Consider the following 17,303-nt stretch of genomic DNA (forward strand, 5'->3'; position numbering starts at 1 on the left):
AAGGCTGTATTGGCTGCATTTGCTGTTTGTCGTGAGTGCCACGTGTCCCACATTTTCCATTTCCGCAATAAATAGGGATAAGATCTCGGGCGAAGCAATTCCAAGTGGCACCAACTCACCCTGTATGGAGATGAGCACCTGCAGGAGGCTTGAGGTTTCTGCCGACCACATTTCTGAGCCCTGGAAGAAGGAGAACAACACAAAAGAATAGAATTCATTCAGCCGCTTCCAGGCGAATGCCACAGTTTTGCAACATACCGGTTAAGCCTCTGTATTGGAACAGGACAAGGGATTCACAAGAAGACAGCGAGTTGAAGTGATCAACACTTGTCAAATAAGGGGCGGCTCTGGATGGAAGGCAACGTTTTGCCAAAGAGCCAGTCGCAGAAACCTGAAGGTGCCATCGCAAGCCGTGGTGCCGTGAAGCCACACTATGAGGAGAAATTTGCGCTGCCGTGAAGCCACACCTAAAGGCAAAATTCGCATATAATCTGCACTCCGCATGTTGAAGCTCCCTTCTCCGCCATTTCATGGCCACCATTTTGCATTTTGGCTGTGTAAGTAATTCAGTATTTCAGGCGATCCCTGCCGAGTCTCGATAATATCTTGGCTACTCTGTATTGCCTTACATCGGTCGGCATACTGAAGTTTTTTTCTTCTTGAGTCCCTCTAATTGCACCCTCACTTATAATCGTGACTGCCTTATAATCGAATACTACGTACGGTACTCAACTTAACGTTCCACTTTAATGTTCTTTTATAGACTGTGCCTCACGGTCGCGAAAAGAAATGCACGGATTTTGCACTCGCCTTGCCACTCCACGTGCCCAGAAGACTGACGCAGACTTTGCCGCCCTCGTAGAGGTTTGGGTTGAGCCGGTCACTGCAGTACGACACGTAATGGCACTGTGGTGGCGACTGCGGGTACTCGGCCGGCAGCTGGAAGTCGAAGAGGAACAGGCCGTCCTCATAGGGCGTCCGGCGAGGACCCTTGATCAGCACCGAGTACAGGTCCTGCGTTTTCAGCATCCACGTTGAGGAGACGCGCGGCAAGGGTTGGCCGGGAGAGAGTGCAAACAAATACAGAAGCGAGAGAGGCAAACAAGTGCACCTATAGCGAAAATTTGCATCAATTTAACGCATTGTTAGGTTAGCCTTATAGGTTAGCCTTATAGGTTAGCCTAATAGGCAGTCGGTTACAACACAACCCCCCCCCCACGTCTATATTTTCAGGTACTGACAGGAGAACATCACAATTTTATTTACAGATATACAAATCACCACATGAACATTAAGGTCTCACTTTTGCAAGCATTTTGTTGTTGATATAGTTAAATTCGCGGGTCACACAACCACCATCCGAAGCACGCCATAGTAGGGGATTAATTTCGACCATCTGGAGTTCGTACACCCAAAGAACGGCACACGGGCGTTTTTGCATTTCGCTCCCAACAAATGTGGCCGAGATTTGATCCCGCGAACTCGTGCTTAGCAGCGCAATGCCAAAGCCACTAAGCAACCACGGCGGGTGTTCAAAAATTCCTCAGAGAATGGTAGATTGTAAGAAATTCCCATTTCTTTCACATTTTGCAAGGATAACGTTTCCCAGCATCTTAGACGAGTGACACATGGACGAGCGGCACTGTGTCCTCGTATTTTTGCCGGCGTTAAATTGCCGCTCGCACTATGCATTGCTCTGTAGTATCAACAAAATACCCGGCGTCACTTCGGCTGAGCACTACATTAAAAATACTTGATACTTTTTGCGCTAGCGCTCCTTGCTTTTAAAGCCATGACTGACTGGATTAGGTTGGATTCTTTTTGCCAGTGCAGTCTGACAAAGCGCTGGACGCGGATAGCAACGGGACACAACTGCAATTTCCGGAAGATTTTCCTGTCAACCGTACAACCGGAAGAAATGGTCCAAATCCGGGAGTCTTCCGGGTAATCCCGGAGACCTGGCAGGTATGCTTAGGCAAAGAAGAACACGACACAGTGCGTGTCGCGTTTAGTTGTGATCATGATTAGTTGTATTTCAATTTTTTGCTAGGGAGAACATTGTCCCTTCCAAGTAGCAGGAGGTCTCAGATACTACAAGAACAGTCAATTCAAAATGCAAAGGAACTCACCATACGGTCATCGAAGGCCTTTACGTGAATGCCATCAGGTAGGGAGGACGTGAGAAGCTTGATCTGCAACAAGTCAGCGTTGCGATTACAGCATGGTCATTGTTTAAAATAAAAAAAAACAATGCGATTCTCACAGCAAAACGTGAAGCCTTTTATAGTTTGTGAAGCGACGCAAGCGAATTCAACTGTCTTTGCAACGAATCGAATCTGTCGTTACTGGGAGAACTAGCGCACAATGCTTGTTAACTAGTTCCATCACGATGTCTTTTCAAGTTCACTATGAACAGTGCAGCGGTCACGGGACTAAGTTTTCAGTGAAAGTAGAGGGTTGCATCCACTGTGCATCGCAGAAACCAAATGGCGCAGTGCTGCCCCCCCCCCCCCCTCCCTCGCTTCCGTGTATTCTACGACATCGTTTTCGATGCAGCACTACAGTTTCTAGCACACTCTAGCAATTGCAACACCACAAATTATGATGCTTTCTCCATTTTTCTTCTTCCTTGTCTCATAGTGGCCAGACGACAAGTAAAATTCTGCCAACAACTGTTATATAAGTCGAGGAGGCACTTTTCCACTAATATATGTTTTCACGATAATTACATAATTGCTCCAATCCCATTTGTAACCGGTCGAAAACCATAAGAATTTAGCAGAAAGCTGGCTGTAACTAACAAACCAGGAAACGAACAACAAACCAGCTCAAATGGTATGCCATGTTCACCTGCGCTTGCATCTTTCCTTCAAACGTGTATAGAAACAAAAAACCTGTGTAAACATAACCGGATGCGAGCTCACCTCTTTTTTGACAACCTTGAAGAAAAGTTTAGGATCGTTTGGCTGCAGTATCGACAGCTTGTACTTGTGGCAGTCTGGCACCATGTCCATCATCGAGAACACTCCTGGAACGAAATGGGCACAGACCGCATTATTGGTTAAAAAAAAATCGGCAGACTTTAGCGATTCCAGAAACTCTGAACTGATTAACTGCAGCAGCTTTTGCAAAAAACGACACAGAATTAGCAGTAGCAATGTAAAGCTATTAGTAAATTGACTATCAATAGTGTCGACAGTTTTGTTCAATTACTGATGGTGTAAAAAAGACTAAGGATAGTATTATGATACTTTGCTTTAAAACTATCAATAGTGTAACAAAAACTACTCACTGTAGCACTGTCAATAGCATTGTGATAGTAGGGTTTTGACAGCATGATTGATAGTTAAAATTCTTGGCTAGTGATATTGCTAGTAATTGAGAACAAAGAAACGTTGCCAAGTTTATGTCTATCTCTGCAGCTCTTGAGGGATGCCGAATGCAGTATGTTTTAGCATTTCTGCTGCATCTTGTTTAATTTGACCCACCTGATAAATTGATCAATTTCGTTAGTCCTGTCAGGGTCAAATTAATGAAAGTCGCATTGAATTAATGACTGTAGTTGCGATAAGAGCTTTGCTGTCAAATGTCCCTTATGTTGCATTTCAACGTAGAATCACCGGTGCTCAACTCCATAAAAGCCAATGAACAGTATGGTCCCCTTCTAGGGAACACCTAGCCAGTAGAGTAAGGCCAACATGATTGAAATGCGCTTACTTTATCTGAGAGATGGCCGATACGATGCGTTAGGCTGACACCTATGCATTAAAATATAGCCTGCGTGCCTTCCTGCCATAATTTAGCTACAAGTAAACGCAAGAAACACGCTTACTGCACTTTACTTGCAGTATGTCATACCAACAAGGCTGGATATATACCTTTTACAATTCAGCTGTTAATTGCTAGCCAAATGATAAACGGGCGTTTCCTTTAAACTTGAACTATATTTTAATTATCCGAATGCCGAATTATCGAATGGACAACAAAATATGCGTATGAACAAGGCTTTATTCCATACCTTCACTTCGTAAAGAAGTCCGTGATGGTTGTTTGTTTTTTCGTCGAAAGCTGGGCGGCAAGGTCGACTTTTCGCACATGCGCCAACCCGTCCAGTGCAAGCGTGCCGCGACGTGCGCCGAGGCGCGCGCCGCGTCTCTTTCGGCTCACGTCGCGGCGTGCCAAGACGCGCGCGCCGTGAAAGCAGCCGCGAAACGGGTTTTTCTAGCCGCAGAAGGGATCGCTCCAGGACCGATTTCTTGCGGTTTGGCGCGTGCCGCGCATGAAGGAGACCAATGAGAGCAGTCCGCTTCCCTGACGTGCGCGCGGGAAACTGGTGTCATGCGGACCCGCCCGACCGCTCGTTTCTAGTCCGACGTTATCGGCGCGCGGGCCAGCATCGTTCGCGGCCAGCCACGCTGCGCCAGCCGAAACGCCATCTCTTCCGACGCGCGCGCGTCGGCTGTTATCTTCGGAGCATGCACAATATGATCACAAGCCCGCGCGCCGCTTTGAACGGCTGTCTGCGACCATCGGCGAAGTGGAGTGGGCGCCTTTATTTCTTCGCGCTAAATGCATTGTGGGTTGGCGCATTCTGCGCGACCAACGCGCGAATGGGTCAGGAGCCGTGCCCATCGGGCCGCGTCGGAAGCCGCCGGTTACGTTGAGAGGTTCGTTTCCGCCAACGTGACGTAGCGTGCACGCTCGCGTTACGTCGGACTATAAACGGCCCTGAACAAACGCAACAGCGCGGCCGGCGTGGCCCAGACACCGCCAGACATTCAACGCGCCCTAAACGATTCGCTCTCTACGCACGTAGGAGCTACGCTCGGCAAGGTCACTGCGCCCGGTCCCGGAGATAAGAGAGCCACGCTCAGCGGAGACCAGTGCCTCAAAAGTCCCTAAGCGATTATGTCCCTAGGCACCTAAGAGCTCCACGATTGCCATGACAACGCGGTTAGTTCGAGAAGGGGGGAAACGTTGAGGGGGGGAAGAGTCTAGTCTGTCACGTGATTGCCGCAGCGGCGCGCCGCCGGTTGGTGTGGCCGCCCTGCCGCAGCTGCGTTTTGGCCGCCGGCGGCGCGCCGCGCGCGTTTTGCGGCTAGTGTGTACGTGCCAGTACTGATTTCTGCGCTCCAAAACTCCAAAAACTCACTTCAGCGCCGGTATTGGCCTGTCTCCAGTCCGAATTAAGCGGTGCACGCGTAATTTCGTGCCGATTTAACGAGAGTTCGCTGCCATAGACATATGTACATTTTTGAAGGGAGGGAATTAGCAGGCCGAATTATCCGAATTTCCGAATTAACGGGGGCCGAATTAACGAGCTTTCACTGTATTTTACATGAATAATGTATCGTTAAGCATCAGAGAGCCACTAGGAAACATTCTTAAATAAAGCATGAGAAGAGGAAAAAAAAAAGACAGTGCCATACCTTGTCCCTTGCTATCCTGCTCGCCAGCGGCTTCACTAACAACTCCCGAGAGGCTTTCCTCGGATTCCTTCGCTGCGGCTTCGACACTGGCTACGGCTTCCAGAGCTTCGTTCACTTTCTCGACATCCACGTCTGGCTCGGAGGCAGCGTCGCTGGCTGCAATCTCAACTTGCGCTGGCGTCATGCCAAATCGAACCTGCGTAAATAACCAATAAAAGAAGAAGGGAAGAAATAGAAATGTCACCAAGCCACTTTCTTCCCAATGAAGGAACACTTACAACAGTTTCTAAAGAACGCCAACTGTTGGCGAGATTGTGCTTTGATGCTGTAGTTAACACATTGGTAGCGGCGAAGAGATCAAAGGTGAATTAGCAGAGTGATTACCATAACCTAAGTGTCAAAAAAAGAAAAGGAAACTTCACTTGTGATGTGAAGCAGCGACTCACTAGCTGGTACAAGACGGGTGAACCTTATTATAGTGAAGTCACACTTACAAGAAAACACCTTTGTTGTAAAAAAAAAATCATACAACAGACAGCAGTATAAAGCTACTGCTGCAAGGAGGGTAACTGTTTCCTTTCATAAGTCTTCCTGCACCGTGTGAATTTCAGCAGACTTTGCCAATCCCTTTTTTCACAAAGGTGGTGACCTATTTTAAGCCTGCAAAACCTAGGTGCGCGTTAAGGGGCACGTTAGAATCGTGCAAATAGGGTACTTGCACAACAACAGAATGCCGCATCGCCCCGCAGCCCTCTTGTGGAAATTTTTAAATAAATCGAAAACATCATGTCCGAAAAAATGTTTCCAAAAGCTTTAGAATGTACTTAAACAAATTAGCATTACATAATATGTATACGAAAAAAATCTTTTTTTTAAAATGCGTTTTTGAAGGTACCTTCAAGTACCTAGCTTAAAGGTACCTACCTTAAAGTAACAAAAATAAAAGTGCACCTGAATGTAACATGCACCTGTATGCAATATGCGCCCGGTTCATAAAAGAATAATATACCACACCATGTCCCTATGTTCACAATCAGAAAAAGCTAGACATGCAGAATTTACCTTCGTGGAAGGGAAACATCTCTTTATAATGAGCTTTCATAATGAAAGCAGCTCTTCGTCGCCACCATCTGCACTTCGTCGGCCACAGATACCAAGCACACAAGGCAGTGTTCTTGAGCACATTCAGAGATAGTAGTACTATCCCTTTCGCTAGATTTGACATGATTCTGCATCAGACTTGTCGAAATATGCAGCCGAGAGCGTTCCTGGCCCTCTGCACAGATAGTGAGCTTGGCACAGCGTCAGAAATATTCCGATGCATCTGGTGCAGAGTCGCGTGAAATCTCACAAAAGTGATCGTAACCGAGCGCAAAATGAACCCACAGCATCTATCAAGAAAACCTGCTCTGGCCCCACTTCGACATGGCGATGGTGCTGCCTATGATGGCTCTGACGTTCGTGGCCAACGCCACGAACGTGGTTTTGGTTTCGTATCCTATTGTAATGTTCAAGCAATTTTCGAACCCATTTCCTTATATAAATAAAAAAATAAAAAAAGCGGTGCACATTAGATTCGTGCAAATACGGTACGTTTGCAACTGTGCACAAGCAATCTCCTTTTGAGATGAAGAGGAAAACCTAAAATCAGGATGTCATGCTTTTATCGTATGTCGTAGAACTTTCACTTGACATCATTACCAGATGGAGAATGAGAAGCAGAAATTTCTTGGCACATACATAAACACTGTGAGGGCCACTTTGCTACGGTATTTCTGACTTGTCAACTGATGACAGCTAAGAGAATACAACTTGGCCTTAGTTTAAACATGTCCCCAATAGCACGGGACACGGGCCTTACTGCATTTCGCCCCTATTAAAATGCGGCCGCCGCAGCTGGGATTCGATTACGTGACGTCGTGTTTAGCAGCACAACACCATAGCTGCTAAGCCACCGCGGCGAGTCAAATGGACGCAATTATTTGGCACCCAAAGACTTTCGGAGCTGAACTATGCGGACTGGCGCCCACCTGCACGTCCTCGTGAGCTCTCAGCAGCCTGGCCTTGAGGATGGCGCACAGCTGCTGGCAGATGTTCCGCGGCTCCAGCGAGTTGACCCCGCCGCCTTCCAGCCGGCAGCTGACGCTCGTGGGCTTCCGCGGCTGCGGGGTCGTCGGATGCTGCGGCTGGGCCGCAGTCTCTTCCTTGGTCGGCTGCGTTGGCGACTGCGCACCTTCCGATGCCTGCGATGATGTGCAATGTACAGAAGTGAACAAACGCACGAGTTGCCCTGCATCGAAACAGTCCGCTTGTGTCACGTCTTCTATGAATGTGCGGATGTGCTAAACTAGCACCAAAAAAAAGTTGCAAAGAGAAGCAAAAATATATTTTTACGGTGGGAGTAAAGGCGGTGTTCTCTCCACCGAACAGTTACTATCTAATAGAATAAGTTCAACAGAAATTTGCAGGGCGGAGGAACAATTGCAAAAGAAAGAAAAGCTGGCATGTACCTGAAAACAGCTTGGTACACATATGTGCAAAAACACATATTTCGCAAGTGAAGATAAAGCTTGTTATGGCCCAGATATCGGCCGTGGCACCAGTGCCTCTTTGGGGCAGTGAGTTCACACAACTGAGCTAACAAGGAGGCTACTGCTCGTTAAGCACTGACTGCACGTTCACTTTACTTGATTAATTGATCGATTGATTGATTTATTGGAGCGGGTTAGTGTTGCAAGCCAACACAGTCTATGAGAGACACTGCAGGGGAGGGCTGTGAAATAATTCTGACCGCCTGAGGCTTTGATGTGCAACCCACAGCACGAAACACAATGGCCTTTTTTGCACTAAACTCCCACTGGAACACGACCACTGCGACTCGGAATCGAACCCGGAACCTTGCGTTCAGCAAGGGAATGCCACTGTTACTGAGCTGCCATGGCAGGTACTTCAAACCTTCTTTTGACAACACCAAAAATGCAACAGGCTCCCTTTAACTGTTGTACCTGCTAAGTATTTTGGCATTTGGCTCTTGGAAATATAACCTCCTAGGAATTCAAACCGCCTTCCCCAAAGTGTCGTAGCCATCACCAATACCAAGCTTTTTTTGAAAACATTAGATAACATGGTATAATCAGAATCTTTATGCTAACCGCAACTCATTATAGTTGCATTCTGCCATTTTGTAAGGACTCCCCTTCTTTAATGCCGTACGACTCCGAGGGATTTAATACGAACAAAGTGGCTGTACACACTTGCAACTGCTCGTTGATGACATTCTCCTCCGGGATGTCGGGTGTGCCCAGCTCGTCGTGCAAGGCGGCATCCAGGGAGGCCGAGAAGAGGCGCGTGATCTGCTCAGACACGTGCTGGGGGCTGTTGATGCGGCCCCGCTGCCGGATGCGTTCCACCAGCACGTGCAGGTGCCGCTGTTGGAAGTAGTTGGTCCCCAGCAGCTGGTCAAAGTGCCTGGGTGTGGGGAAGACGCCCGAGGAGAGATAAGAAAGGATGGCAGTCACTGAGCAAGTGCGATTTCCGGACGGAGCTACATAACAGCTGATTGCCAGCTGAACCGACTGAAAACTTGGTTAACTCACAGATACACTGGCCAACTGACTTGACGGATTGACAGTTTGGCTGACTGGCCAACTGATGGACTGACCGACGATTTGATTTACAGACCAACTGATTGATTGATTTACTGTTTGATTGACTGATTGACAGACCATTTGGAGAATTGCCTAAACAGTGTGTTGATCGAGTGACTGCCACATTGTTTGATTTACAACTTGATTGATGGGTTGGCCGACAACCTTATTGACTGACTGATTCCTCATCGGCCATTTGGTTGACTGATCATCGGACATATTTGTTGACCGACTGATTCACCGATTGTCTGACCGACTCATACACCTATTGTTATTTGCCGAGTGACTTGCACATTGCTCGACTGACCAAGTGAATGATGAACTGACTGACTGATTGATCAGCTGACTGACTCGATGACCGATTGACTCGCAGAGTCAATCAGTCATCGCTACATCATGCTACATTCATCGCATCATCATCGCATCATCATGCTACATTTAGGCCACAAAGGAAGGGGGCAAGTTCAGAAATCAGGAAAATGTTTTGTAGCCACATATTTAGAGGCACCACAGGGGAAGGCTCTGGACAAATCTTGACCATCATCTGTACTTCATGCACAAGCAACTCTCGGCATGCACCAGCGAAATTTTACACCAGCCCAAATATTTCAGCTCCTGAAAGTGCAATGGTCACTCGGAGGCCCCAAGAGTTAGAATTTCCCAAGGCCTTCCCAACTCACTTGCAGTGCCTGTACAGCTCGAGGAGCCTACGGATGACCGAGCACGACTGCTGCCCAGGGTTCTGCGTGAACGTCTCTTCTAGCCGAGCCATGCTGAGCCGCAGGAGCTCAATCTGCCCCTGCATCTTGGCACGCAGGCTCTGCGGGTCCGAAGGGTCAAGCGGAGCTTCAGCTGCGGCCGCGGCTGTGGCCACAGCAGGGGGAGCCTCACCCTTAGCCCCGTCACCATCAATGGGCGGCGGTTCGATGAGCTCAGACGGGGCATTTGCATTGTCTGGGGACATCCTGTGCAAAGGCCATTGACAACACGCTCATTTCTCCGAAGGGAGGGGGAGAGAACGAAAATGCACTATTCTCACAACCCTAAATGATATTATTAATAAACAGAATTGTGCAGTTTTTTAACATCCCTCCACTGTAGTGGAACGCTCAAAGTTAATTTTGACTGCCCAGGTTTTTTTTTTTAAATGCACATCCAAGGCACAGTACACAAACGTGTTTCTACATTCCATCCCCATTGAAATGTAGCTGCCACAACTGGGAATTGAACCCCCTTACCGTGCACTCAGCACGACAATGCCATATGATAGCCAGTGAGCATATGCATAAAAAGGAGGTGCTCAATAGCACATATAGAGCACACACTTTTTTAGGGATACATACGCACACAAGCAGTACCAGACATGGAATAAGACAAAACGACAAGCAGTGCAATTTTTTTTTTTTCAGATAGCAGTGACTTTTTCAGAGACTTCGTTGTTGCCAATTTCATCTGCCTTCAGGAACTTGTCTCCGTATACTTGCTCGAAGCAGGTATCCCTCTGGTGTTCTTTCACCATTAACGGACTTCCAAAAGAATGGGTGGATGCTGACGAGTAAAACTTGAACAAAACATCTGTAATACCGTAAAATAAACCTGAACTCATAAACTACAAAAAATACGGAAGAGATAGCAGGCATGTATACCCTACAATGTGCCTTTCAATCGATTGATGACAATTGATGTCCTAAGGCGAACACAGCTTCGACGAGCGTCGATGTAGCCAGAAAGCTTCGGACAAATTTTGCCCCACTCGAAGCCCGGTACTCGTCTGTTTTTGCATTCCACGCTTGAAGGAATGCAGCTGCTACAACTGGGTATCGAACCAGCGACGTTGCTTACTGCAGCTGAGCATCACAGTAGTCAGAAATACAACACCCATTTTGAGTCAAAGAAGAACCCCCCATGACGGTTATCACAGCAAACGCCATGGAAAGCCGATGGCAAAGTGGTGATGAGAACACTTACGGGTCTCCGGCAAGTGACTTTTCCGACTCGGTCTCCCAACTGTCGTCCCCCGAGCAGGACTCGTCGTCGACCTCCTCGTCCCCGTCGTCCCAGAGGTCGTCCGAGTCGTACTCGCCGATACGGTACAGTTCCTGGGGGTAGCACAGCGACGTCTTGCCGCTCACCCACTGAACCTCCACCTTGCCCGCCGGGTGAACGTCCACCACCTGGCCCGCCGTCGATTCGGACTCCTTGTCCTGTGTGGGGTATAGCACGAGGACTCTCAATTGCATCAATGTGTCGATAACTGGTGTGAGAACTAGTCAATAACTGGGTGTTGAGAATATGAGTATTTGCAATACAATTCCAATGTATATTAAACCATTGTACCATGCCTCCCGTTAGTCCCTGTAATATGTCGGAGCCTTTTTTTTCTTTCTTAGTGATTTACAGGAAAACCTCGTTAATTTGGAGTTCACAGGACCAGAAAAAAATGCCCGAATTAACTGAACATGGATGTATCAAGCGTTTCAAGAGAACAATTAACAAATGCTTACTACAACAACATGCGTTTATTTACTGAATTATTCTGCAAATCATGCTTTTATTTTGCACAGAAACTGCAATTCTTGTCATATAATGACTGATCTGAGCGCTCAGACACAGATCAGACGAGTCCGAATTATCCAATTTTTCTACTTAACGAGTATCAAATTAAGTAAAGACATTTTACTGTGTTACCAGACCTCTCCCTTATTGTGTCGCTATGTATTATGTGCATCTTATTTTTTCATGTAAGCATATTTTCAGCTTTATGTACTCTTGTGAACACAAATTATTTATGTCATCTCATACAATGCCCCTACTCCTGCCACAGCCTACATATAAAGGCTAGAGCACTATGTTTAAATAAATGCTGCTGCCATGTCATCAGGTCACATGGAATAAATCTTCAAGCACCAATAAATTGCCAAACACCATGTATGCCGACCTCCTCCTCTTTAGTGTCAAAACTTGGTTTACCCTTTCTTTTTCACAGTGCTTTATGCTAGACATGAAACAATTGATGTGCTCATATCTGACATTCTTGTAGTGAGTTCTCGCAAGAAGTTCACATTTTGTAAACTTGACAAAAATCAGGGGGAAAAATTGAAACTCTTGATCCATTCTGTAGCTAACTAAAATTTCAATCAACAGAATTAATAGGCACCTGAAGAAGATGATCCCACATGCCAAGCACCAATGGTGCCCGGCTAATTAATCCTGAATTTCCTGACCATGTCTCCAGACAACATTTCCATACCTCCTGACTCCACTGTGTTTCCTGAACAGATGAAAGGCTATCTGGTTCCTACCAATCTAGTTTCGATGAACTTCACACCTTCCTCCTAATTTCAGCTAGAACACCGTCAACTTGTTATATGTTCTATAATCCCCACGGATTACATTTGATATGCCCGTCATTATTTCTTTTCATTGGTAGTTGTGTTGCACTCGAGTTTCCAATACAACTGCTATACCAGCCTTAAATTTTTTGTATGGATGAAGTGCACCTATCCTTTCCTCTTTGAACTGTGAAATTTTAATTATCTTTCTTTTTGTGGTGCACTGTCTTTCCGTCGTTCATTGAAAGTGGAAGAAGAGAGTGAGTTTCCATCCAACCTGCGCTGCTAAATTTGCAATTCTATAAAGTGCGCTATTTTTTTTACTTGTTTATTTTAGTACCCTCATCACTGACCTTCCTCTTTGTTTAAACGACTGAGCCATCCTTGTAAACAAGTTTCATTCATTCATTCCTGGCAACAGTATGAACTTCGCTAATGACTTAAAGGGGCACTAAAACAAGAAACTATCAGTTTAGATGGATAAAGCAGTCTATGAAAACTTTGTCGTTAAAATGACACGACACACACACACACCTATCAGCTTAGATGGATAAAGCAGTCTATGAAAACTTTGTCGTTAAAATGACACGACACACACACACACAAACAACCACAAGAAGCAAAGGTTAAAGGAGCGGCTCACCTCGAAGTTGGCAACCCTGATGACGCAGGAGGCTGGCCTGTACTTGAAGTCTGGGTGATCCTTGATGTCATAGACACTCACCTCTTCGATACCAAGTTCTTCAGGGCTGAGAGCAGAAAAAGAAGCGACAGCGGATCATTGCTTGCAGTTAATAAAGTTCACTTTGCGGTAAATGTTTTTTTTTGCAAGTTGATGACAAGTAGTGCACTGTATGCTGCCGAAGATCAATGTTTTCTTTATGTTCATTAAACACATGCACTTGATAAAATCTACAAAATGCATCTAGACCCCGGACAAAGAGATCCCGGTGTCCCAACTGCTTAATTGAAGCAGAGTGGTAATGAAGTACAAACATTAGCAAAAATCCCGCGCTTAGCCCTGGTTTCTAGAAATATGACCTCAAAATCTGTTTTTGACAGCACTGGTGATACAGTTACCATGTATCAGCACTTCACAGTGCTGATAATGAAAGAGAAAAAAATTGTCATATACCTCACTGGTAGCATAAAGCTACAAAGTACGGTAGCTTCGACTGTAGCTGTGAACTGTAGCTACTGAGTGAAGCATTGTGCTGGAGTCGGGTGGATAACCTTCTTTCTTTTCATGAACCTTCCTCCAGCTTCCGCAGAACTAATTAGCCATAGTCAGTGGCTGTGCTTCGAGTTTTCCCGTAATTTGACCTCTCTCTGCAATCTACCAGCCTCTTGATTAGCTTAGTTGGCAGAGTTACTGACGGCAGAGTGAGTTCGAACTCAGAACGACGATAAATTTTTTTTTAGACTGCGAAGCTTTCCTTCTGAAAAAAAAAAAAAAAAAACCCCGCATGGGTTTGTTTTAGAGCTTCGTGGTACAGTTGGGCGGATGACAATACAGTCAAACCTCGTTAATATGTACCCGCTGAATGTGTAATTGCAGTTTAAACGTAGTCGTGAAGATTCCCCAACCCAGCCCCCATTGAACCTTATGTATTGGCTGACCACTTAAGCCATAGTCGCTCATTGCCCACCAAACGGTTAGTGCGTACCATTTTTGTTTCTTATCTACACACACAGGTACAAAAAAGGCAAAATCTCATGTGCGCAGACGTTCAACTCTCGAGTTGCGACGCCCGGACGACAGTCGCCAGCAATAGTGAACCTAAAACATGGTCACCATGACGTATTTTTTGCTCATACAGCTGTTGCCGATTGCCGCGCACAAAAGCACGACGTTCGAGATAAGCTCCTGGTAACGCGAAGAAGCCACCGGTAGGAGGTGCAAATTCGCTCTCGCCGTCGAATTCAAGCAGTAACCGCGCAGAAGCACATTTTACTGCAAAGCGCACTTCTGCCATCATCTTGGACGTTGCTTTGAGGTTCCGTATAAAGTCCAAACACGGCAACATCATCGCCACACGTCGTACGCTGTATGTGCGAGTGAAAGCTTGCGAGGGTCAGCCGACTCACGTGCGCGCGCGAGGAAGAAAGGTGGGGCCGAAGCGCGCTGCTTCTGCTGCGTGTGAGGCACGGCGGGGGAGGCCAGAAAGGGAGGGGTTTACTTCGGCGGCAGCCGTGGGGGCTCCATATCTTGAAAGCGATCTGCGACGTGGAAAAAGTGCGCGCCCCCGCGGGCCTCATCTTTAAAGCCATCTGCAGACAAAGTGCTTCGTATGCGCTGTGACTTTCGACGTCTAATTCACATTGAAGCGAGAGGCAGCACGTTTGCTGCTGCTGCCACGCCTCCTCACTCCAGCATCTTGAAAGCGAATTTCTGTGATCATTTAGCGAGGCGTGTTCATGTTTACCTGTGCACGCGTTACACCGTGCTTGTTAATATAGTTAGTAAGCGGGGCCTCATGGACAAACTGGCTCGCGGCCTTATCGACTTCGAAGATGCCGTCGTCCTGGCAAGGCCACCTCGGCGGCAAGTGAAGATTACCAATTTTTTGCTTCCCAACCCGCAAATAAAGCCTGTCTGAGTGCATGTGTTTGAGAGCATTGTGACGTAGTTCCTTTCTGGCCGGTAAGTAGCCGCTAACTGGCATTGGCTGTTAATTCGTACATCGTTTAGTGCGTACCTAAACGTCGTTCCCGGCCTACTACGTATTAACGAGGTTTGACTGTATTTACCTTCACGAGCCTTCCTCCATCTTGCGGGCTGCCGCAGAGTTAATTAGCCATGTGCAGTGGTCACAAGTGTTAAATGGTACAAAAGGACGTGGGATAATCAACTCACTGGGGGTCTGCACCAGCCATGTAGGTCTTGAACTTTGTCACCACCGCTGTCCTTCCGGAGTGGTCTACCTTTTTGACTACGGCATACTCGTGAGCCGGAGGGGTGTCTGCAAAACGAGAGAGAATGGCCGAGTCGGCCAGAGCGACTACGGGACCATTTTTTTTTCGGTTGGCACCAAAGCATAGGGGTGGCCTTTAATAAGCACATTAGCAGCAGACCAGGTGATATAACCAGGTGATTGTCAGTAGCAGAAGCTGACAATCAGGCAAATCGTGTGAAAGCCTTCTTGTCTCTCTTCTAAGTCCCTTACAAGTGGTAAGGAGTCAAGCAAGGGCAACTGACTCAATCAAAAGCTTACAGGCATCTGTGCAATTTGTTTCACGGGCATCGATCTTTCTATTTATTTTTAAGTCCCTGGTATTGGTTTCTACATGTGGCTTCAGGTTGCATTACAATAACAATGTACTCATATACGCTACTTTTTCGCATCTAAGAAATAACCTGTTATGCTCCAGCAAATGTGGTACATCAAACTTAGAATGCAACAGCTACAAAATGCAAAATTTGCCATGGCAACTAACTAAAGCACCAGCAGATGATGCAAACACTTCAACAAAATGTTTCCACTTCTCGGTCATCGTTGGCCTGGTACCAGCTTTGGAATTATGCAAACTTTGACAAAAGCAAAAACTGTTTCACATAAGTCACGCCAAATAACTGAAGACATCGTGAAAATACCTGTGTTTTCCACGACAAAATCCCCGGGAAAGAATTCGTGGCCATCTAAGTGGTGGATGGGGTAGAGGTCTGCAGATGGAATGCCACTTTCCACACTACCGTCCTGAAAAAAAAAAAAAAAAAGAAGCAGTAATGTTACGTCAGGCTTGTCCAGGCTTAATATGAATGTCGGCTACTCAAGTTTTCTACCTAGACATTTTTTTTTTAATATAACAACAGAGACTGAAGAAAATGCAACAAAAGAATGCAGGTTTCACGGAATGTGGCAACCGACGATATGCAGAGCACTTTCATGATGCAAAGTAAGCAAAACGCATCGATAAAGCAAAAATTCAAGGGCACTTTGTTATCCCTATGGGGATGAATGCAAAAGCATTGCGACGTCCGGTGGTGTCACTGGCGGAGTCACGTGACTCGAGCGGCCACGTCAGCAGAAGCGACGCGACGTGACCAACGGTGTTTGTCACAAGGTGTGCACAACACAAGGTCGGGTGTTCAACTCCCAGCAAAGGTCGCGGGTTCGAGTGCCTTAATGAACTCTACCTTAATTAACACCAAAGGACGTGGGTTCGACTCCCACGGAAGGTTGAGGGATCGAGTGCCTTAATTATCTTAATTACCTTGCCTTAATCAACACAAGAGGTCGTGGGTACGACTCCCGTCAAAGGTGGTGGTGAAATTGCGTCTGTGTACCAGAGCTCCTTGCTGCTTCTCTCACCTGCCAGACGACCTGGGCAGTGGTGTAAGTGGCCAGGGTCTCGGTGACCAGCACGTCACCGGGCTTCATGGAGGGCGGCTCGACTGGCTGACGTTTGCGCGTCCGGCGCAGTTTCCGCTTCTTCAGCAACTTGGTGGCCAGCGACGGGCCATGCTTGCCTCGCCGGAATGCTGCGAGACACGTTGTGCCCGACGAAGGCAATCCAGTAATTCATTCATCTGCCAGCTGGTAAATGCTGCAATTTAGCACGCTTCTAAACTACTTCGCAGCCGTGGTCAAGCATTTAACAGAGCTACCACAACACGTTATGAACCACTCGTAAAAACAAGCGCTGTAGTGCGATATTTAGTGTGCTCTGTATTTTGCTCTGCAGTTTAGAGATCAGACATTTTACCTCAAATGCAACAACGCTTTCCGAAAAACCCACAGGTTTCCTTCGTAACTCCGTGCCATAGTCTAGAGTATGACAATTTTTTTCCCTTTCAGAATACATTTCACAGGTTTCGTTTCACCTTTGGCCTTCAGTTAACGCAAAAATTGTCATGTCGGTATTCCTTTACTCCCCAATCACACAGGGCGCTT

General features: G+C 46.7%; 1 protein-coding gene across 2 annotated transcripts in view; it reads right to left on the bottom strand.

Moving 5' to 3' along the window:
- Nucleotides 1-17,303, bottom strand: part of LOC119453308 ((E3-independent) E2 ubiquitin-conjugating enzyme-like) — a 37,256-nt gene that overhangs the window by 5,079 nt on the left and 14,874 nt on the right. Inside the window, exons 9-21 of one of the 2 annotated variants that reach the window (XM_049667758.1) lie at nt 16,722-16,891; nt 16,004-16,106; nt 15,266-15,371; nt 13,052-13,157; nt 11,045-11,280; nt 9,757-10,041; nt 8,684-8,897; nt 7,460-7,672; nt 5,430-5,625; nt 2,925-3,028; nt 2,130-2,192; nt 811-1,014; nt 120-180 (exon numbers count right to left, since the gene is read on the bottom strand). In XM_049667758.1, the coding sequence (XP_049523715.1) occupies nt 120-180; nt 811-1,014; nt 2,130-2,192; nt 2,925-3,028; nt 5,430-5,625; nt 7,460-7,672; nt 8,684-8,897; nt 9,757-10,041; nt 11,045-11,280; nt 13,052-13,157; nt 15,266-15,371; nt 16,004-16,106; nt 16,722-16,891 (2,061 nt within the window). Of the gene's footprint in view, nt 1-119; nt 181-810; nt 1,015-2,129; nt 2,193-2,924; nt 3,029-5,429; nt 5,626-7,459; nt 7,673-8,683; nt 8,898-9,756; nt 10,042-11,044; nt 11,281-13,051; nt 13,158-15,265; nt 15,411-16,003; nt 16,107-16,721; nt 16,892-17,303 lie in introns of both variants that reach the window. The other variant, XM_037715347.2, reaches the window with a different exon arrangement.

The sequence above is a fragment of the Dermacentor silvarum genome, chromosome 5, assembly GCF_013339745.2.
Source record: "Dermacentor silvarum isolate Dsil-2018 chromosome 5, BIME_Dsil_1.4, whole genome shotgun sequence".
Lineage (NCBI taxonomy): Eukaryota > Metazoa > Arthropoda > Arachnida > Ixodida > Ixodidae > Dermacentor > Dermacentor silvarum.